Source organism: Streptopelia decaocto (assembly GCF_964273445.1).
Source record: "Streptopelia decaocto genome assembly, chromosome: 5".
Lineage (NCBI taxonomy): Eukaryota > Metazoa > Chordata > Aves > Columbiformes > Columbidae > Streptopelia > Streptopelia decaocto.
Window position 1 is genome coordinate 57,442,603 of NC_138659.1, and position 20,279 is coordinate 57,462,881.

The 20,279-nt window shown below is 62.4% G+C and overlaps 3 protein-coding genes across 4 annotated transcripts; 1 reads left to right on the forward strand and 2 right to left on the reverse strand.

The window, feature by feature from the left end:
* Positions 1–287: 287 nt before the first annotated feature.
* Positions 288–6,861, reverse strand: GOLGA7B (golgin A7 family member B; the record flags this gene model as incomplete). Its single annotated transcript, XM_082053648.1, has 5 exons — positions 288–516; positions 636–737; positions 884–1,036; positions 1,414–1,539; positions 6,805–6,861. The coding sequence occupies 5 exons, from the start codon at positions 6,859–6,861 to the stop codon at positions 412–414; spliced, it is 543 nt and encodes a 180-aa protein (XP_081909774.1). The 3' UTR covers positions 288–411.
* Positions 6,862–9,115: 2,254 nt separating this feature from the next.
* SFRP5 (secreted frizzled related protein 5) lies at positions 9,116–13,245 on the forward strand. Its single transcript, XM_082053863.1, has 3 exons — positions 9,116–9,692; positions 10,507–10,584; positions 11,023–13,245. The coding sequence occupies exons 1-3, from the start codon at positions 9,155–9,157 to the stop codon at positions 11,361–11,363; spliced, it is 957 nt and encodes a 318-aa protein (XP_081909989.1). The 5' UTR covers positions 9,116–9,154; the 3' UTR covers positions 11,364–13,245.
* Positions 13,246–14,286: 1,041 nt separating this feature from the next.
* On the reverse strand, positions 14,287–19,588 carry ZFYVE27 (zinc finger FYVE-type containing 27). 2 transcript variants are annotated; one of them, XM_082053520.1, is made up of 11 exons: positions 19,279–19,588; positions 19,134–19,204; positions 18,877–19,063; positions 18,599–18,694; positions 18,313–18,425; positions 17,492–17,622; positions 17,079–17,150; positions 16,549–16,693; positions 16,232–16,278; positions 15,318–15,399; positions 14,287–15,104 (listed from the first exon to the last, which is right to left on the reverse strand). In XM_082053520.1, exons 1-11 carry the CDS (start codon positions 19,473–19,475, stop codon positions 15,040–15,042), a joined length of 1,206 nt encoding a protein of 401 aa, XP_081909646.1. In that variant the 5' UTR covers positions 19,476–19,588; the 3' UTR covers positions 14,287–15,039. The 2 variants fall into 2 exon arrangements, with proteins under 2 accessions (XP_081909646.1, XP_081909647.1); XM_082053521.1 differs by lacking the exon at positions 18,599–18,694.
* Between the last annotated feature and the right edge of the window lie 691 nt (positions 19,589–20,279).

Genomic DNA, 20,279 nt, shown 5'->3' on the forward strand with positions numbered 1-20,279 from the left:
GCCCCGCTCCCCTTAGCACTGCCTGGGGCTTTGCTGGTCCCGCTGCTCCCTGATGCATGGCACACAGGGCACTGCCAGCTGGGGCTGCCCACAGCAGGGCAAGCTCCCTTTTCTTGGTGCAGGGGCAGCAGCACAGAGCACCAGAAGGGCTGTGGGAGCCCCTTGGCACCATTTTGGCTCAGTGGGAAGCACCTGGGATGCCCCAGCTCCTGCCCATAGTGGGTCTGAGCAGGGGCAGAGCCACTGCAGGGGCACAGAGCAGAGGGGGGTGGGCAGCCCTGCCGGGCAGCCCCCGGCCTCGCCCTCCCACCTGCCCTGGGCTCAGAAGCGGGTGCTCTGGTAGTGCAGCCTGCGGAGCTCGGAGAGGCCACTGTCCCGGCAGTACAAATCCCTGCAGGGACCCCCTGCCAGTCACCGGCCCCCTGCACCACCGCCCCCACCACCGCTGCTGCTGCTGGAGCTGCCGCTGCTGGAACTGCCACTGCTGCACCGGTCCTCGTAGATGGAGATCTCAATCTGGGCCCTGCTAAGGATCATCACGAGATGGGCTAGCCCCATTGCCCAGCACCTACTCCAGGTGTTCACCCACCCCTCGCCTTTGTCATCCCCCCAGCATCCCACTGCCCAGAGGATACAACCCTCATGCCACGTTCCAGGGGGTCGGTGAGCAGCAGCCCCCGCGGCGCATAGATCTTCTCGTTCTGCTCTTGGATGTACTTGGAGATCTTCTTCAGGACCTGCCAGCACACAGAGGGACACTCAGGGCTTGCTGGCACTGCTGCCTGCTCTGGCCTCCAGCCCACCTGCTCCCTGTGCCACCCCTGTGCCCAGCGGCAGGCCTGCAACCATGCTTGTCCCCACGCCCTCTCCTGGGCCTCAGCACCTTCTCATAGTGCGTCTCCATGCAGAGGAAGATGAAGTAGGCAGTGGCACAGGCCAGGCACCCCTCCAGGTAGGAGCTGCCCCCAATCTTCTCCGCCTCAGCGTAGAAGCTGTTAAGAGTTTTCACGGTTTCCTCGAAGAGCTGCCGTTCAATCTAGAGCAGAAACTGGGGTGAAGAAGAGTCTGGCCAGAGGCTGACCCCCTGCACTGCCCTGTGCCCATCCTTGGCGGGCCCTGAGGAGCACTTAACCTCCTCCTCCCTGCCCAGCTGATGCCTCAGCTGCCTGGCCCCTGCCCACCTCCTTCCCATGCCAACACTTGCTGAGCCTGCAGCCCTTCACCTCCTGGTCCACAGGACCACCTAAGCCCTTGCAGACTGTGCAAGGTGGCTGTGATTACATGCACCCAGCAGCACCAGCTGGCCCAGGGCTGTACAACACCCCATGAGGTCCCTGTGTCTTCAGACCCCATTTCCCCATATGACACCAACATAGGGCACCCCCCATCCTGTCAACCTGCCAAGCTTCCTACCCGGCTCTCCAGCTCTGGGGGGAACTTTGTCTGGAACTGGCATGTGGTCCCATCACTGTAATCCCGCTGCACGAAGACCTTGGTGGCCAGGGATGCGCTGCGCCGCAGCTCCTGCAGGCTGTGCACCTGGGGGGTGGTGGGGTGAGCTGAGGGGCTGCAGCCATGGGACGATGGGCATCCCTGCTGGGGGCTGGCGACTCCAGGAATAATGCCATCCCCCTAGCATCAGGGCATGAGCCCTCTGTCCCCAGCAGTGCCCCAGCATGCAGCCGCTCCAGCAGATCCCAGCTGGGAGGAGGAAAGCAAGGCCAGACAGTGGGTCTGCAGTGGCAGCACAGCAGGTGACCAGGCTGTCATGAGGTGGCTGCACAAAAGGGATCGGCAGCAAGTGCGCAGCCCAACACCGCCAGCCCTGGTATGCCATGGGGTATGAGGGCCCACACCAGCTCCCCAGGGTCTGGGCCATGGAGCACCTGTGGGGGGGCTAGAGAAGAGGATGGAGTGGCCAGGTTGTGTCAGACCCCTCCCTGCACGCTTCTCCTTGGGTGACATGAGGCAACCTCATGGTGTGCGCCCACAGACCTTCAGCCCCTGGGTCTCACCTGGGGCATCTAGGGGAAGCAAACCTAGCCCCACAGCCACCCCTCCTCCCGGGGCACCCCACCCCAGGCCCACGCTGCTCCCTCCAACAAGTGCACATTGCACCGCCCACCCTTCCAGGCACCCCACATACACACTGGCCTTTCTGTGCATAGACCGCACACCCCTTCCAGCCCTGCACTAACCCACTCCCCACTGCACCCTCGCGGACCCCGGCCCCACGCTGCCCTCCCACGGCACTTCACCCACCGCAGACCCCACTCCTCCGCGTCCAGCCAGCCGACGGCGGCGGGCGGGGAGGGCAGAGCGGGAGGGCTCCGCCGCAGCCCGGCACCGGGTCGTGCCCGCTGCCGGGTTGGCCCCGCCGTGCCGCCGCTCACCCACCTCCGTGGCCATGGCGCGGCGGGCGCCCGGGCGGGGCAGGGCTGTGCCGCGGGGGGAACCGGCGCTGCCACCGGGCCGTGCGGAGCCGCGCGGGGGGACCGGCGCTGTCCGCGGTGCTGCTGTGCCGAGCGGCGGAGGCGGGCCCGGCCGCCCCGTGTGCGCAGCCGCCCGGCCCAGCCCGGCCCGCCCAGAGGCGGCGGGGATGGGCTCCCGCCGCTACCGGCACGGAGCCCATGGGGAACGCGGCCTCATTGCTGGGGACGGCAGTACCGTCCGGCTGCCCCGTGTTTGGTCCCCGCGGCAGCTGCTGCTGTAGGTCTCGGTTGTCCAGCCGGCATTGCGGGTACCGAGGCACGGGTGCTGCGGACCTGCGGCTGTAGGTCCTTGGGGGGGACTGGCTGCCGAGGGGGTGCTGCTGGAGGTAACCGGGGGAGCATGGGCAGCTGTGGGGCTGGCCCGGATCTGGGGGGCCGGCTGTGGGGCTGGCAGCCTGCCGTGCCAAAGGGCCTCGGCTGAAGCTGTTTGTTTGCAAAGGATTTGCAATTGGCACTGAGCTCTGCTGGGGTGGGTGCTGCAATCGCAGCACGGGCAGACATCAAAGTGGAGACCTAACGAATTCCCTGTTATCTATGCCCATTGACAGCTCAATTAGAGCCAGAGAAATGCCAAACGGGAGGAACAGAGGATCTCCCGAGAGGCCAAGGAGGGGGTGCTCACAGCTGGGGCCGGGGTGAGGTGGAGGGATGGAGTGGCTGGGCACAGGGCCCTGTTCAGGCGGGAGAGCAGCCAGCCCTTCCCTCAACACCTGGGCGATGCTAAAGGCAGTGCGGAACTCTGCCAGCACGTCTGCCCAGGCTGCTAACGCAGCACAGCTGGCTGCCTGCGGCACAGGGGCCCTGATGAAACAGGGGCAGCTTCAGCTGACTTCTGCTCCCTGTCCTGATTACCAGCCCAGGCTTCAGGCAGAGCAACCAGAGGCAGAGCCCTGGAGTAGCTGATGGGCAGACCCTGTACTCTGGAGTGTGGCAGGGTTTGTGACCAAGGGACCAAAGGACACATGCAGGCAGAGACACAAGTCAGAGGGCTCATCTCCCCTACGAACCCCAAGCTACACATCCTATGGCTTTTGGGAAGAAAACTTACTGCTCCTGAGGTCTAGAGCATCCCTGCCAGCCTGAACCCCAGAGCAGTGGGGTACACCCTAACCAGACAATTCCACAGAGCCAAAGGACCCCCCTCAGGGGGATGTACTCTCACATGTACACACACAATGTGTGCACATAGACACAGGCATTCATGCGTGCATTTGGATGCCCACACCTGCCTGCACCCCCCCATACACTCCCCAGGCACACACTCAGGTGCACGTGCCCTCACTAACACACCCAAGCATGTCCCCAGATGCACCCAAACCCAGGCCCTGCATCCCAGCTCCTTCCCGTGCTACGTGTCACCACCACGTCAGGGCTCGCCTGCCCGCCTGGCAGCACCCTCCTAGTTGCCATGGCAATGCTGCCCCTGCCAGGAGATGAAGTTTGCTCTCCCACGCCTCTACAAGGGGCTGAGAAAAGCTAGGGGAGCCCAGCTGTCCCTGCCACCCCAGACTTTGCCCATCTGCGTGGTGCAGCTGTGGTGCTGCCCCAGGGATGTCCCTTCTCTGGCTGCAACAACCCAGCCCAGGCTCTGGACTCTCAGTTCTGGGCTCCAGCAGCCTTACAAGACTCAGACTTGCTGTCTGTAGGACCAGGACACATGACAAGGAGTGTCCTTTGATGGGACATCTTCACTTCATCATGGGGAGCCACCTTCCCCCAGCCCTACCACCCAGGGGCAAGCCTTGCCCAGTGGCAGGCAGGACAGGAACAGCCTGGACATCCCTGCACAGCCCCTGGCCCTGCCGGTGGTGTCTGCAGCACCCAAAGTCTCTGGAGCCCACTGGGGCCTGACAGCCCTTCCATGCAGGATGCACCATTGTGGGGTTCCCAGTTTTAACCAGAGTATGACAAACCCTGCTGGTTTCCATGCAGAGGGCACAGGCTGCTGCCATACTACACCATGCCATGCTGTGCCACTCCATGTCATGCTGTGCCATAGCTCCCAGCGGAGCAGGGCAGGGCTGGAGCAGCACTGGTGTAGCTGACAGGATCCCAGGCAGTAGGAACAGGGCAGAAAGGGGTCAGGGCAGTCACAAAGTGCTGCACAACCCTGCTGTCCCCCCACCCCCTCACACCATGCAGAGGGCCAGCAGGGTGCTTGCAGCAACAGGGCTCTGGCTCTTCTGTTCCACCTGCCAAGCCCCAAGGGGCTATTTTTAGGCTGCCTGGCAGTGGGGGTGGGCATAGTACGCATGGCTGCTGCCAGAGCTGTCTGGGTCCTCCCCTGTGCCTGGAGCGAGGGGGCTCTGTCCTGTCACACAAACAGACTCTGCAGACCTCCCCTGGCCTCTGGCTCTGCCTGACTGCACAGAAGCCCTTGCTCCTGGCCCCACAGGACAGGTCTGAGATGCACTTGGGGCCCTATGGCCAGCCCCACACATCCAGCGTGCCTGTGCTCATCACACCTCGGCAGCCATGACCCTGCGGTGCCCCTGGTCAGCCCCTGTGCTTAACTCCCAGGCCAGGACTGGAGGGTGTGCCCGGCATGCCCCTGGATGCTCGCATGCTCCCGGCACCCTGGGCCTCCCTGCAGTCCCAGCACGGTGGATGGGGGACATGGTTGACAGCTGGAGCCCTGCAGCCAGCCCAAGACCAATCCCTGGGGCCCCATCTTGCACCCGCTATGTGCCAAGCCCCCTCCTCAGTCTGTCAGGGCTGTCAGCAGCTCTGGCTTCACTTCAAAGGAGCCACGGTAGGGCCAGGCCCTGGCAGGTGCTTTACATGGCACTGGGGGGAGGGAGGGGGGGGCGGGGGGGACGTGCTTTGATTAATAGGATGGAGGAGAGGAGTATGAGCTCACCACCCCAGCGAGGACAACAGTGACATTTGGGAGGTGTGCAGAGACAGCAAGGCAGGGTGATTAGCTGATAACCTTTCCTGGGAGATGCCAGGTGTGTACACCAGTATGGGCGGGGGAATGTGTCCCCCACACCGGGAACCACAGGAAAACAGCTCCCAGTGCCCCAGCCTGCCCCTTCATGAAGGACACAGAGACTGACTGGCCAAACTGGGACTCACTGGCCCTACAGCCTGGGTGCCGTGAAGATGGGCACAATGAGGATGTGCACCACTGTGCGGCATGCACAGCACTGCCATGTCTGGCTGTGTCCACCCCAGCGGATGGTGCCAGGACCCTGTTACATTGGGAGCCTTTGCTCCAAAGTGGAGTGGGGGCAGCACCCCCAGCACAACCCACTGGACTGCATGGGCAGGAGGGGTGCAAAACCATCTTGCAAAGGGGTGAGCAGGATGGGATGTCATTTCAGAGGGATACACCAAGGTCCAGCTTTGGCAAAGGTGCTAGCTGGGAGGCAGGACTGTGCTGAGAACAGAAGTGAGTGGCTTTTCCCACCTCCATAGTGGCTCAGAGGGCAAGCAGCACTGCAGAGAGGGTCCCCATGTCCCTGTGTCCTCATGCACAGTGCCATGCTGCAAAGCAATAGGGCTCTTCCCCAGGAGTGTCCTGACACGGGACGTCCCCCCTCCTTGACCCACAGAGGGGGCTGGAGGCCAAGGCCATGGGGCTGGCAGCAAACAAGGGGTCTGTGTGCAGGCTGGCAGGAGCCAGGCAGGGCCAGAAGATGCTGGGGGGCCTGGGAGGGCGCCAGGGCGGCCTCGGCCCTGCAGCTGGGCCGGGAACACTGCCAGACACATTCCTGCGGCTGCTGGGCAAGCGGGAACATGTGTGGGCGCAGGGCAAGTGCACGGCCACTGCTGCCCCTGCCCGCTGTCTGGCCCACCGTCCCATATCCCTGGGCCAGCTTGGCCCCACAGTGTCCCCAGCCATGCCCCAACCTCCCTTGCCCCCCCAGGCAGGGCCACCCCCACGGGGCTGTGCCGTCAGCCCCACATTGCTCTCCATGCAAGGGTGCTCTCTCCTGGGAGCTGCCAAACACTCTGGGACACCTATTGCTGTCCCCTCCTGAGTGTCCCTGATATGTGGCAGGTGCGGCCCATGCCCAGCACTGATACAGCTCAAGAGCCAGGAGTCCCAGAAGCCTGGCATGGGGCTGGGACGCGACAAACAGCTAGGGAGGACAGAAGGATGCAATGGAGCCTGCCCAAGCCTGGGGAGAGGGAGCAGGGACATGATGAGGGAGGACGGGAGGAGACGGCCAGGACCCTGCTCAGCATCTCAATTTCCAGGAGCTTCCTGCCCCCCAGCTCAGACCTGCTCTGTGCTCCGGGCAGGCACAGGTCCCTGGGGAGGGCCCAGAGTGCTGCAGGGGCACCCCAGGGGATGTCCTCTTACCATGCCACCTTGGCTGGCCGTCCCTGAGGTCCCCAGCGTGGAGGGGGCAGTCCCCATGGTCCCTCTTCCAGTCTCGCTGCCATGAAAGGTGACAGAGGCGGTGGCATAGCCAGCTCCCCAGAGTGACAGGCACAAGTGTCAGTCCTCCAGACGGCTGCATGCGCAGAGGACTGGCATGCAGGCAGCAGAGCAGCCTGTGCAGACCCGACACAGGGAAGGTTGCCCAGATTTACCTCCCCTGGCTATGTCTCCCCCCAGCCCTGTGACAGCTTAAGTGGGAAAGAGTTAAGGAAACAACAGGGGTGCTACAGGGACCCCCCAGAGCAGAGGCACAGTCTCAGCTAGGGGACAAGGCTCCCAGGTCACCTGGCAGGTCTGGAGCAGGGGATGGACACGCCTCTAATGCGGCCAGCCCTGCTTCCTCCAACCTAGCCACAATGCCAGGAGGTGACTCAGTGGCTCTAATGAAGGCATCATGACAGATGGGGGAACCAGGCCACCTGGCAGGAAGCTCCTCCCTCCACTGTCCTCCAGCCCAACCAGCCCACTCACCTCTACCCGGTGTGCCAGCGGGCACAGGGTGCTCAGCACCCCCAGCACCTTCCTGGGAGTGACTGTGGGTGCTGGGGGCTGGACTGGGTTGGGAAACAGGGTGGGCTGAGAGCCAGGAATGGGTCCCTGGCCAAGAGCAGGACAGCTAGAGTGCTAGCAGTGCTGTAGGGACAACCTGAGGACATCGCACACCCACGGACAAGGTGTGCTCAGCATCCCACACACTGACGGCCCCATCCCACACACGCTAGCTCCCTTTGCCTCCACCTCCCCGCTTCTGCTCCCAGGTCTCGACGGCCCCTTCCCGACGCAGCTCCCATGGCAATTAGCTGAGCTCACTGACTGCCCTGCCCCAGCACATCCATCATGGATTAGCTATTTTCTATCAGCATTTATCTCCAGGCACTCTCACTACTACTGTGACAGCCCGATGCCTCCAGCACCCTCCCTCCTGCTACCGGGCAGCCCTGATAAAGGACCACTCTATCTTATCATGCTCCCCAGCAGTTATACATTAACGGTGCCATCTCCGGGGCTTGGGAGGGACAGCATGAGCTCAGCCCAGCCTCAGGCCAGCAGTGAGCATCCCTGGGTGATGCAGTGACGGGTGCTGTGACAAGCACGGAGGGCATGGGCAGGGCAGGCAGGCTGCAGGCAAGTGCAGGTTGTGCTGGTGAGGTTCTTAACACGGCCCCAAAGCAGAGGGAACTCACCAGGGCTGGGGAGATGGACCCTGCCCCCAGCCCAGGGCAAAGGGCAGTTGCTATCACCTGCCTGCACAGGGCTGTTTGCTCTGTTGCCCATTAATAGAGCCGCCTTATCCTCTGGGCAGGGGCCAGAGGGAGCCCAAAGCCTGTTGGTCAGGCAGGGGCATTGATCGTGGGAAGGGGAGGGGGTGCCCCAGATAACCCCTGCAGACAAATGGCTTTCTAATGGGATCTTGAGCCTTGCACCCCCCAGCCTAGCCCATCTCCAAGGGGATGGGGGAATGTGGCCCCAGCAGTACCCTTACCCCACTTGGGCTCTAGCTCTGCCCGTGCCCTGGGTACCAACCAGAGCCTGGGTACAAACCCTTCGCTGGGAGATGTAACTCCAGCTACGTCTATGCCCAGCAGACCACAGGCTGCCCAAAGTGCATGCTGGCAGGGCCATCTATGAGGAATAAGGATGCCATACCCATGGCATCACCTTGGTAATGATACCACAAGTGGCACCTAGCACGGGGGTACTCCAAGTGCCCCCAGTGCTGCAGCATGAAGCCACTGGGGTGTCCTGCTCCTCCATCCCCAGCACCCCAAGCATCTTCAAACCCATACCCCACGGGGCACAGGAGTAGGAACCAGGGTCCCCTGCCCCATACCTCCAGGGTGCCAGGTGGGATGGGGGCAGAGGGGCTGGTGGATAACAGGGACACTTTGCGCCCACAACATATCCCCGTGGGGCAGATGAGACAGCACTTCTAAATGGCATAACTCAGAGGCACACAGAGCCAGGGTTGGCTGAGGGGGCTGCGTGCAGGGAGCTCCCTGGGAGGGCAAGGGGTGCACAGCGCCGCGCACCCACCGGCCTGCCAGGGGCGGGAGGGCTGGGGCAGCGGGGCGGGAGGGCGAGCGGCAGCGGGGTGGCCGGGGGGCCAGCCCCGGGGGGCCCGGCGGCCGGAGCAGATTGGCTGCCGGCGAGGCCTCCCCGGGCTCCTTAGAAAGGGCGGCGAGCGGGGGAGGCGCCAGGGGAGGCAGCAGCGCTCCCAGCCGCGCTCCCGTCCCGCTCGGCAGCCGGCGGCGGCAGACGGGCAGCGGCGATGCCGCGGGCGGGCGAAGCCCCGGCGGACCGGGGCACGGCGCTGCTGGCGCTGGCCCTGGCGCTGGCGCTGGCGGGGTCCCCGGGCGGCGGGCAGCACTACGACTACTACGGCTGGCAGCCCGAGGGGCTGTCCCATGGGCGCTTCTACGGGCGGGAGCCACAGTGCCTCGACATTCCGCCAGACATGCAGCTCTGTCGCGACGTGGGCTACAAGCGCATGCGGCTGCCCAACCTGCTGGAGCATGAGACCATGGCCGAGGCCAAGCAGCAGGCCAGCAGCTGGGTGCCCCTGCTCGCCAAGCAGTGCCACACCGACACCCAGCTCTTCCTCTGCTCCCTCTTTGCCCCCGTCTGCCTCGACCGGCCCGTCTATCCCTGCCGCTCCCTCTGTGAGGTGGTTCGCGACTCCTGTGCCCCTGTCATGGAGTCCTACGGCTTCCCCTGGCCTGAGATGCTGCACTGTGGCAAGTTTCCCTCCGACCACGAGCTCTGCATCGCTGTCCAGTTTGGGAACAGCAAGGCCACCCCGCCACCAGGTAAGCAGGAAGGGCACTGCAATGGGATGGGGACGCACGCAAGGCACCTGCCAGCAGTGTGTCCCCATGCATCCGGGGACCTGCATGCAGGTTCCCCTGCAGAACCCCTACACCCCCATCTCTTCACCCCTCAAAGCAGGGCCTGGGGCAGTGGCCAAAGACCCTCTGTCTGCAGGGCACAAGTGGATGCAGTATCAGCAGCATCAGCTGCTTTGGCTGGGCAGCCCTCGCTGTCCTGGGATCCAGGCACCCTGGCCCCAGGGGAGCCAGACACCCCACTGCCTGCACAGAGCTGCTCCAGGGCAGTAGAGAGCAGAACAACTGTGGGAGCAGCACTAGGGGTGAATGTGGGATGAGACGGGAGCTTCTGGGGGACCCATGGCAGAGCTATGTCCCTTTCCTCCTACTGGGTCCCATCCCAGTAGCAAAAAGCATCCAGCACCTGTGCGTATTGGCCCCACGCCACTGCTGCAGGGTGGCTGTCCTCTCAGGCAGGGAAGGGGACATCACCCAAAGGTGGCCCAGGGTCAGGATCAGGGCTGTGACACCCTTTGGACTGGGGCCACCCTTGTTGCTGCTGCTCTGCCCCAAAGATTGGCAGCTGGACCGGAGGTGTTCTCATAGCCCATCCCTCCTGCAAGGATGCTGGAACACAGTTCAGTGAGGTGCTCTGTGCCTCCAGTCTCACCTCAGTACAGCTGCCCAGGGAGAAGAGGGACTGCCAGGGGGTCTTCTAGCATGTCCTAGTGTAGCTGGCCGAGGTGACAGACGTCAGCAGCAGGGAACAGTGACAGTGGCTGGTCTCTCACCGCAGTGTCCAAGATCTGCACCCAGTGTGAGATGGAGCACAAGGCGGATGGCATGATGGAGCAGATGTGCTCCAGTGACTTCGGTGAGTGCTGGGGTCCCCTTCCTGCCCACCCTGGACAAGGGGCTGCCCTCCCCCAGCTCTGACAGCCGAGGTGGGTGTTGGCTGGAGGGCACAGTTTTCCAGGGACAGCCCCATGGGAGACCTCCCAAGCCATTTCCTTGGACCCTGTGTACATGGGATGGGTACACCACAGAAGACATTGGTGGGGGCATAGACAGAATGGGACACTTAGGAGGGTCACTGGAGGCCTCTGCTGAAACCCCTGCCCAACAACAGCCCCTTCCCTTCTTCACACAGTAACTTCCCCAGAGACCCTTCTTCTGGGTCCCACCCTGGGGACAGGCTACACCCTGTGCTGTACAGGTGCCTAGCCCAGACCCTCCCTCCCCAGCAGCACCCTAGCAGTGCCCCATGGCAGTCATGTCCCCAACAACCATACCCCACGGCTGTCCCACACAGTGGTGAAGATGCGCATCAAGGAGATAACGGAGGAAAATGGGGAGCGGCGGCTGGTGGCCGCCCAGAAGAAGAAGGTGCTGAAGCTGGGCCCACTCAAGCGCAAGGACACCAAGAAGATGGTGTTGCACATGAGAAATGCAGGTGCCTGCCCCTGCCCCCAGCTTGACAGCCTCAGTGGCAGCTTCCTGGTGATGGGCCGCAAGGTGGGCGGCCGCCTGCTGCTCCTTGCTGTCTACCCCTGGCAGAAGCACAACAAGGAGATGAAGTTTGCCGTCAAGTTCATGTTCTCCTACCCGTGTCCCCTCTACCACCCCTTGCTCTATGGGGCTGGGCAGCACTAAGGCTCTGCCTGTCCTGGGACTCCTGCACTGGGCCAATGCTGCACCCTTAGCATCCCAGGAACCCATCTCTGCTCCCCTCAGCCCCTTAGTCAGACCCCAGGACCATGCTCTGCACCCCCCCAGGGTTCATAGCTGCATTCGTAGGAGCTTTGATCCACAGCCAGGACCCCCACCCCCTCCTGAGAGCCCTGTTCTGCACCCCTGGGACCCCTGTTCTTCTCCTAGGACTCTTGCCCATACCCAGGACCTCGGCCTGCACCCAGGACTCTTGCTCTGCATGTTTGTGAGCCCTGCTCTGCACCAGAGGCCCTGGGCTACCCCCAAGCCTCCTGTCCGGCACCCCAGGGACCCTTGCCTGCACTTGGGATCCCTGCTTGTCCCTCTTGGGATCCCCTGACTGCACTTGAGAGCCCTGCCCTGCACCCCTGTGTCCCCTGCCCAGCTCCCTTATAACATGTTCCAGACCCACATTCCCCCTAAAGCATCCCACATCGCCCCCCACCCCGAGCATGCACCCCAGCCCTGGATCATCCCACCTTTGCAAGGACCCACCCCAGCCAAGGCAGGTCCCTCCTGCCCCACTGTCCCTGCAGACCCCCAAGACCAAATACCCAGAGCAGCATGGCCTCTGTCTGGGCATCCCCATCCTTCCCATCCTACATGATTCAATGTGGGGAGATCCACCTCCAAGCCCCCCACCCAGACCAGTCCTGCTGTTTCCCCTGACATACACTCCCTCATCCGCCAGCCCAGGCACCCTTGCCTGACCACACCACAGTAAATTATTCTGCCTCGAGAAGCCTGTGAACAGTTCCCTGTGGTTCATGGGCAACTGTACGTTGCAGCTCCCTCAGGGACCCCGGGAAGGATGGGAGGGGGCTCCTGGTCCTGCCCACTGAGTGGGGCAGCCTGGGGGAGCAGGATCACCCTGGGCTCCAGCTCCAGACCCGCTCCAGGCACCATGCCCAGAGCCGAGGCTGAGCAGTCCAGCCAAGCCAAGGGACGGGGTTCCCAGTGGTCGCAGCCATCACGGGAGCCCCAGACATCCCAGCCACCTCTGCACCAGCCCAGGGAGCGGGGGAGATTGGGAGGATGGAGGGGACAGGGGCATCACTACTGCTGGAGCCCCACGGCTTGGTCTGAGGGTGTTTGCCAGAGAGATGCTTCCCTCTGTCACCCACAGGGCACAGATCTGTGGGCTGGGAACAGGAGGTGCATGCAGGGAGCCTGGCATTGAGCATGGTGGGGGGCCAATCCTGGACCAGGTAGCCACCATCCCTGGACACCCACCTCTGCACCACCAGAAAGCCCTGTTTACCCAGCACATACTTGCGTCTGTCTGTCCTGCTGGGTGAGGGAGGCACGAACACAGCTGCCAGGATATTTACCCAGCACCTGGCTGCCTGACACTGTGGCTTCTCGCCGGAGCTGGGCTGCTGCGGGTGAACCTCCCAGGACAAGAGGGGAATTGAGGCTGCGGGATGCCTGCGCCCACCCTCCTCCTGGCTGATGAGGCCACTGGGCACCTGCCCTGCACCAGGGTGATCCCTGCTCCTGCAGCCCCTCCTTGGGCATGACCTCAGCCCCACCAGCTGCCCCCCACCTCCCAGAGCCCCTAAGGGCACTCACGTCCCAATCCAGCTGGGGCGCCATGCCCCTGCCCCACAGCCAGCCAGGGACATGGGGCAGACAGCCCCTGCCACAGCCTCACACGCAGGGCACCCCCACCCTCCACCCCAGCCAACGTGAAAAAAAGCTGGGGAAAAAAATCAAATATTGTTAGAAGCTATGTTCAGAGCAAGGCGGCTGAGCACGCTGCCATAGGAATAAACATCGTTAATTATGCCATTTTACTGCAAAATTTAAAGTGCGCAAATAAAACCCCATCTCCCAGAGCCCAAGTTTGTCTGTAGCCCTCTGTTTTGCATCATTAGCATCTTTCCAGGGAGTGTTTAGACATACATGGCCATCAGCTCATCGGTCCAAGTGTTTTCTCTAGAAAGACACGTACCTTCTCTCTGTCTCCAGCCATTTGAGCTCTACAGGTCAACTTCCCTGCAGGTGAGTGCTCTCACCCCTCACCCAGTGCTCATCCCATTGCAGATACACCCCCACCCACAAACACAACCCAACAGTTCTTGGGGTGCCACACAGCCCCTCCACAATGCTATGGCTGCTCCACTGTCCCCAGTGACTGCACACTGACTCCCCCCACTCACCCTGGCAGCACACTCAGCACAATTCAACACCATCATCAGCACTGAGTCCAGCTTTTCCCCAAATTTCCACAGCACACAGCTCAAGAGAAGGATCTGTGAGCCCATGGTCCAGACAGCCCCAGGACTGCCCCACACTGGTGGAATGCACAGTCAGCAGCGAGATCTGGTCCCCCAGCACCTTCCCTGGCCAGTGGGTGTCACAGGCTGGTGGGCACTGGGCAATGCCAGCCCAGACACCCCGCTCAGGGGGAGCTGCAGCTGGCTGGCAGGGACCCAGGCCATGGCCTTTCCCAGCTGCATGGCAGCCAGGGTCACATTCCTGGGATAGCTGGGAGCTTTGCTGTTCACACAGGGAAAGGTCACCCTTGTGCAGTCAGGCAGCTGCTGGGACCACCACCCAGGCAGGGCAGGGGCAGGCCCAGCAGGCAGGGAGGGAGCCCAGCAGCACCTGCCAGAGCTGAGCTGCTTTCCAGCTCAGCACAATCCAGCCCTGGCACAGCCAGAGGGGCAGCCGCAGGCAGCCCTGAGTGGGGGCAAAGAAGGCCACAGTGGGACAGAAGATGGAAACTCCAGTAAGTAAAGGGAGCTGGTGGCACAGACACACATCACCATGACCACCTGCAGATCACAGAGGTGCTGGGGTGACCTGGGACTGGGACGGGTTTCATGGGACCGGGACGGTTTTCATGGGACCCAGACAAGAGTGAGTTAAGGGGAAGAGATTTATTGGTTATTCTCTATATACACATATATATTAATCTGTAGTAGAAAGCAGCAGTCACTAAGTGCACGGAGCAGCACAAACTTGTGCCTCTTCTCAGACTGCAGCTGGAGATCCGGCCACACAGCCCAGCCCAAATTCACTCTCTTGCCTTCTCTGCGCTGCAGCCAAATATGGGGGAGAAAGGCTAAACCTGCAGGCAGTGAGGCTGAGGAGCACAGGAGGGACTAGCAGGGTCTCAGCTGAGCCAGGACCCAAGACTACTTCTCCTGGAGATGCAGGTAGAGCTCTGACTTGATCCCAAAAATACAGTCACCTAGCACAGTGCTGGAAAAGGTAGGGACAGATCCCTGAGGGTGTTCTGCCCCACTCAGGAGGTGGAGGTAGGACCATAAGTTGGAAGGATGGCTCCTCCATCACTGAGCCAGGCCACAGGGCCTGGGCAAGTACATGGCAGGGCGCAGGGAGTCCCAGGGAGCACCCAAGTCTTGGAGCAGCTGCCAAGGACAAGGGCAGAGCTCTAGCACAGGGACCCAGCTGGTGCTGCGGGGCAAGGAGGGCTGGTCTGCCCGCAGCCTGGCGCTGGCAGGAGGAGTGGCAAGCGCGTGTGTCCTCTGGCAGGGTGATGCCACGCTGGTAACCAAGCAGCACTGGCTCCAGGTGAGCAAGGGCAGGGCACCCACTGTCCTGGATGTCAGGTAGCACAGGACCCAGGAGCTGGCTGGACCTGTTTTGGTCATTTGATGAGCACCTGGTTGCACAGAGCACACACAAACACTGTCTCCCTCTGGGCCTCCGGGGCTGGAAAGGAAAGCAGGTGTCAGAGATGCTTCCTTTCCCCATCCCAGCCTGGTGAACCCAGACAGGGCTGCCCTGAGAGCTGCAAACCCTTCACTGGTCTGACCTGAACCAGGAAGGTTCTACCAACCCTTTCAACCATGGCTGGGGCAAATCCCCACAGCAGACAGCACAGGTGGGAGAAGGAGCTTTGCTCTCCTCCACCTCCTCACTCACCTGTGGCTCCCATCACAGCCTTAGGGACTTTGAAGGAGCAACATCTGGAGCAGAAACTGTTCCCACAGTTGCTGCAGTTCCGCTGTAGAGAGAGAGATGGAGGTGAGACACTCCTCTGGCCCCGTTCCCAGCCCTCCCCAGCAAACTCCAGTGCCAGAGCACTGCTAACAGCATTCCCTGCTAAAGGGGAGTGAGCGCAAACCCTGAGCCCTGACAGCAACACCAGAGAGGTCATCTGCCCATAACACCCGCACAAGCCACCCAGGCCTAACGCTGGATCTGCATTCAAGCATGCACTAACATGACAGGCAGCCTGTGCCCAGCCCAAGAAATCACTGGGAGCACAGGGCCCAGGAGGTTTAAGGACACTACATGACTTCCTATGCTGTAATCCTGGAGGGATGCAAGTTCCAGAGAGTCCCAGAGGTATATCAGACTGAGCCAGAAGGAAGGGGAGCAGATCACAAGTCTGTAGAACACCAGGCAGCAGCAAGACAGCAATGTGAGTCTGGAGGGGACAAGATATACATCCTCCCCAGAACTGCCCAGTGGACCACACGCCAAGCATCACGTGCATGGGGCTGACAAGACAATAGGTGTGGCCTTTGCTCCCCCATTTCCCACAAGCAGCCCCCAAGCTCTGCTTCACAGAAAAGCTCTTAGGCCACAGGAGATGGGCTAAACCAGGGCACAGACCAGGTGTCTTCTACACCAGCACACATGGGTTTGGCCTGAAGCACCTTCCAAAGCAGCAGAAGGACAAAGGCTCCACAGCACAAGGCATTCCTGGCACCATTAGGCATGTGACAACACCCAGCACGTAGCTCAGGTCATCTGCTGCTGGACTGCCAGCTGAGCACCACACCTCTGCCCCAGGTACAGGCAGCAAGCTGGGGCAGAAGCCAAAGACTCACCCTCTTCTTGAGCACAGAGAAAGTGGCAGCGCAGCCTGTGCAGCTCCCTGGAAGAAGGACAACAGAGGTCAGGCAGGGACTGCGAGAGGCACAGGAACACCCCTACATGTCACGAAGGCTCAGCTCAGAGACCATGCTGCTGCACCTTCTCATCCCTGCACTTCCCAGGAGAGCTGGGAACACCCTCCCCATGGAGGAGGGAGGTCAGTGGAGGTGTCAGCACATCCCCAGCAGACATCACAGCACTCTGCCCACTCCCAGTTCAGTGGCCACCACTTTGCTGAGCTCCCCCAAGCAGCACCTGCTCCCAGCCTTACCAAAGTTGTTGCTGGGGTAGCGCTTGCGCAGGCGTTCGGTCAGGCGTGACACCTTGCTGCGGATCACCTCATTTTTGCTCATAAAACCATTATCTGGGAGGCTGAGGTCAAAATCTGCTGAGCACTGAGAGCTCTCGTCATCTTCCTGCAGAGAGCAGAGCCAGGTGAGCACAGAGGGGTGGCTGGAAGCACCCCAGGGGGCTGCAGGGAAACCCACCCCACAGACTGGCATCCAACAAGCAGGGTGCTCCACTTGGCATCACCACAAACCACCAGCAAATCCAGCAAGGCTGCCAGCTCTGGATGGGAGGAGATGCCCCTCTTGCACACCTTGGCATGGTAGTACTCACCATGACCAGCAGCTGGTTCTCCTTCTCCCGCAGCATGGGACAGAGAGGTAGCACAGATGGAGTCAGAGGCACGCGGCCTGACAGTCGCCCTTCCTGAGCACCCAGCTTGCCCACCAAGGTCCCCAACCCTTCCCACTCTAGCTACCCAGCAGGCACAACCCAGCCCCGCCAGCCTCAAACCTCGATAGCATCTTTGAACTCTTCGTCAGGCTCTGCCTCCTCTGCCTCCTCCACGCTGCCAGGAGTAAGGTCCTGCAAGAGGTTCACAGAACTAGTCACCGCCCCTGTCCAAAGGCAGGCTTGTGCTTCCCTGCCAGGTTCAAGGACAAAGGACCAGCTGCCCAGCAGCCCCATGAGTGAGTCCCAGAAGGTGGGGTGAGCCTCTGCCTCCCCAGGTCATGCCCTTACATGCAGCTGAAGGGCTGAGCCAAGCCACCAGCACAGCAGGGCAGCCCCCAGTAATGCAAGAGGGGCTCCCAGGCTTCCAGCAGAACTAGAAGGAGCTTGCAGGCAGAGGGGCATGGGCACAGCCAGACCGAAGGGCTGACCCTGCAGCTCCCACTCCACAACCACCAGCCCTGCCCTTATCTCACCTCTGTGCTGGTGGGTGTGGGGGTCTGATCCAGGGGGGCAGAAGCTGGCAGGGGTTCAGCAGGCTCTGGAGTGCTCTCAATGGGTTTGGTGCCCACACATTGCTCGAGTGACGCCTTGAGCTCCATTATCACTGGTAAGAGAGGAACACGGCTGGAGTGGGGAGGCACTTCCATTCCCCCAGCCCTGCCACACAAAAACTGGCTGCAAGAGCCAATCTCCACGGCTCTGGATGGGATGTTGGCACATATAACCTTGACCTATCAGGTACCCTGAGCCCTCCTCGCTCACACACCAACATTAGTGCAGCAAGCAACCTCCACCACAGGCTAGGCAACAGCATGAGCCTTAGTCACATCTCAGTGACACAGATCTCCTCCAACTGTCCTCTAGCATGTGCTGCAGGACAGAAAGTGCCTTCAGCTCTTCTCTTCCCCTCCAACAGCACATTTTCAAGCCTGCATCATACATTGCCACAGGCACCGAGAGTATTTCAAGTCCTTCAGAGCAGGGTCAGTGACCAAGAGAGGTGCCAATGCTCACGCACAGGCTGCATCACCAGGCCCTGCTTTGCCAGTACAAAGGAGAGCAGGAAAGAAAACCCAGGGCAGGACACATATCAGAGGAGTGTCTTGCCTCACATTTGAGCCCCATCACCTAATCTGGGCTGCTCAGCACCATCCCCAGGACATCGTTGCACTCTGGAGGCGCCAAGTCCCACAGCAGAGCCCAACATGGGACACCGGGCTCACACAAGGACTCCAGGAGAGTACTGGGGCAGGATCCGTGGCACCAGAGGGCTTTTCCCCAGCAGGCCTCTTACCTTGGTAGAACTGGGTGTTGCCCAGGAAGAGGGTGCTGTTGAGGATGGCCAGGACCCAGCAGAGCGGCAACAGGTAAAGGACACAGACAGAGCCCAGCAGTGCTCCGTAAAACCTGGGAAGGAGCAGCAGGACACAGCAGTCAAGACAGAATGATTTGTGCCAAAGCACAAGCTCCCTTCCTTCACCTGCTCTCTCCAAGTACCAAACACATCAAACGCAGCTCCACAGACCGGGCCCCTCTCCCCGCTAAGCCCCATACAGGATGCCTGACCCAGTACTACTTACTGGGAAGAGACAGTGGGGTTCTCCCAGTATAGTACACGGTACACTGCCTCACAGCTGCAGCACATCCCGCTCAGGAACCCCTCCAGCTGGATCAGGCTGTGAACATGACCTCACATAAGAAAGCAAGCCCCACAAACACACTTGCCTGGGCTCCCCCACACTCATATGCTTTATAGGGGCCAGGCTGACACAAACCCAGGCCCTCCGCAGCCACAGAGAAGCTTCCTGGCTGCAGAGGCCCCAGGAGCCCCACAGCTGTGAGGGCTCCAGAGACTCACAAGCTCTTGACCTGGGCGACGGCCTCCTGCCGCGAGAGCTGCACCTTGCGCAAGTCCTCTCGGCGGACGCTGTGGTACCTCCTGTGCAGCAGCTCCAGCTCCGCGGGCCGGGCGCGGCACATCTCCTGCAGGTAGCCCAGCAGGGCCGGCACCACGACCGACAGGGCCAGCACCGAGTACCAGGCAGCTGGAAGAGGCAGGACAGCGTCAGGCCAGGGGCTCCAGGGCAGGGACCGGCCCTGCGCCCCCACACGCACCTTGGCCGAGGGTGAGCAGGAGGAAGTTGAGGCCGAGGCAGACGAGGAGGGAGCACACGGGCCGCTGCCACCTGCGGAGGAGAGGGACGGTGAGGGACCTGATGCCGCCGGGACGGTCCCGGTCCCGGTCCCGGCCCACACGTACCGGAGGAGGGAGCGGACGCCCTCGGCGGCGTCGCGCAGCGGCTCCAGGTAGAGCTCCAGCCGCCGGTAGCTCCGCACCAGCTCCAGCAGGTCGAAAGTGGCGGCGGCCCTGGGCGAAGACAGCTCCGGCGGGGCCTCACCGCCCCCCGCCACCCCTTCAGGGCTGCCCGCCGCCCCGTCGCGCTCCGCCGCCTGCATGACGGGCTGGGCCGAGGGAGCGGGACCAGAACCGGCCGCTGCGGCGCCTCAGCCGCCGAGCTGAGCCCTACGCTGCACCCCACTTCCGGGAAACAGCCAGGTGCGCCATGACCTCACCCACGGCGTCAGCACACAGCCAATCAGAGGAGGCAGACGAGGAAACGCAGGAAGAAACCCCGCCCCTGCGCGGGCAAAGGGGCGGAAGAAGCCTCGGCCCCAGAAGGGACGGCAGTTCGGCCCCGCCCACCCGGCCCCGTCCCGCCCCGCCCGACTCGCCCCGCGGGGACCCAAGCGCGCCCATGGGCGCCGGGGCGGGTCCGGCGCTGCGGCGCTCGGGTCCGCGGGTGTGCGCTGGATCCTGCCAGCGGTCTGGGCGTGGGGCTCGGGCCGGTGGGTCCGATCTAGATCTGGGGCTCGGGGCCGACCTGGGGCTAATCTGGGTTCCGTCCCGGTCTGGGTCTGGTCCGGTCTAGGACTCGGTCCCAGTTCGGGTCCGGTCCAGGATCAGGGCCGGGAACTGACCCCGGTCTGGCCCTGGCCCTGGGCTCAGTCCCAGTCTGGATCTGACACTGTTCAGGGTCTAATCCTGGTCCGGGGAGTGCGGCCCAGGCTCGGAGCCAGCCCCGGGAGACGCCGGCTGCCCCCGGTCCACCCCTGGCTCTCCGGCAGCCCAGCAGGGTGGGCGCCACTGCCCAGCAGTGACCCGGCCCCGAGACAGAGATCCCTTTCAGCCCGGAGTGACGAATCCCACAGGAATGCAGCTGCATCCTGCCCTCATCCTGTCCCCTCAGCCGCGGGCACTTG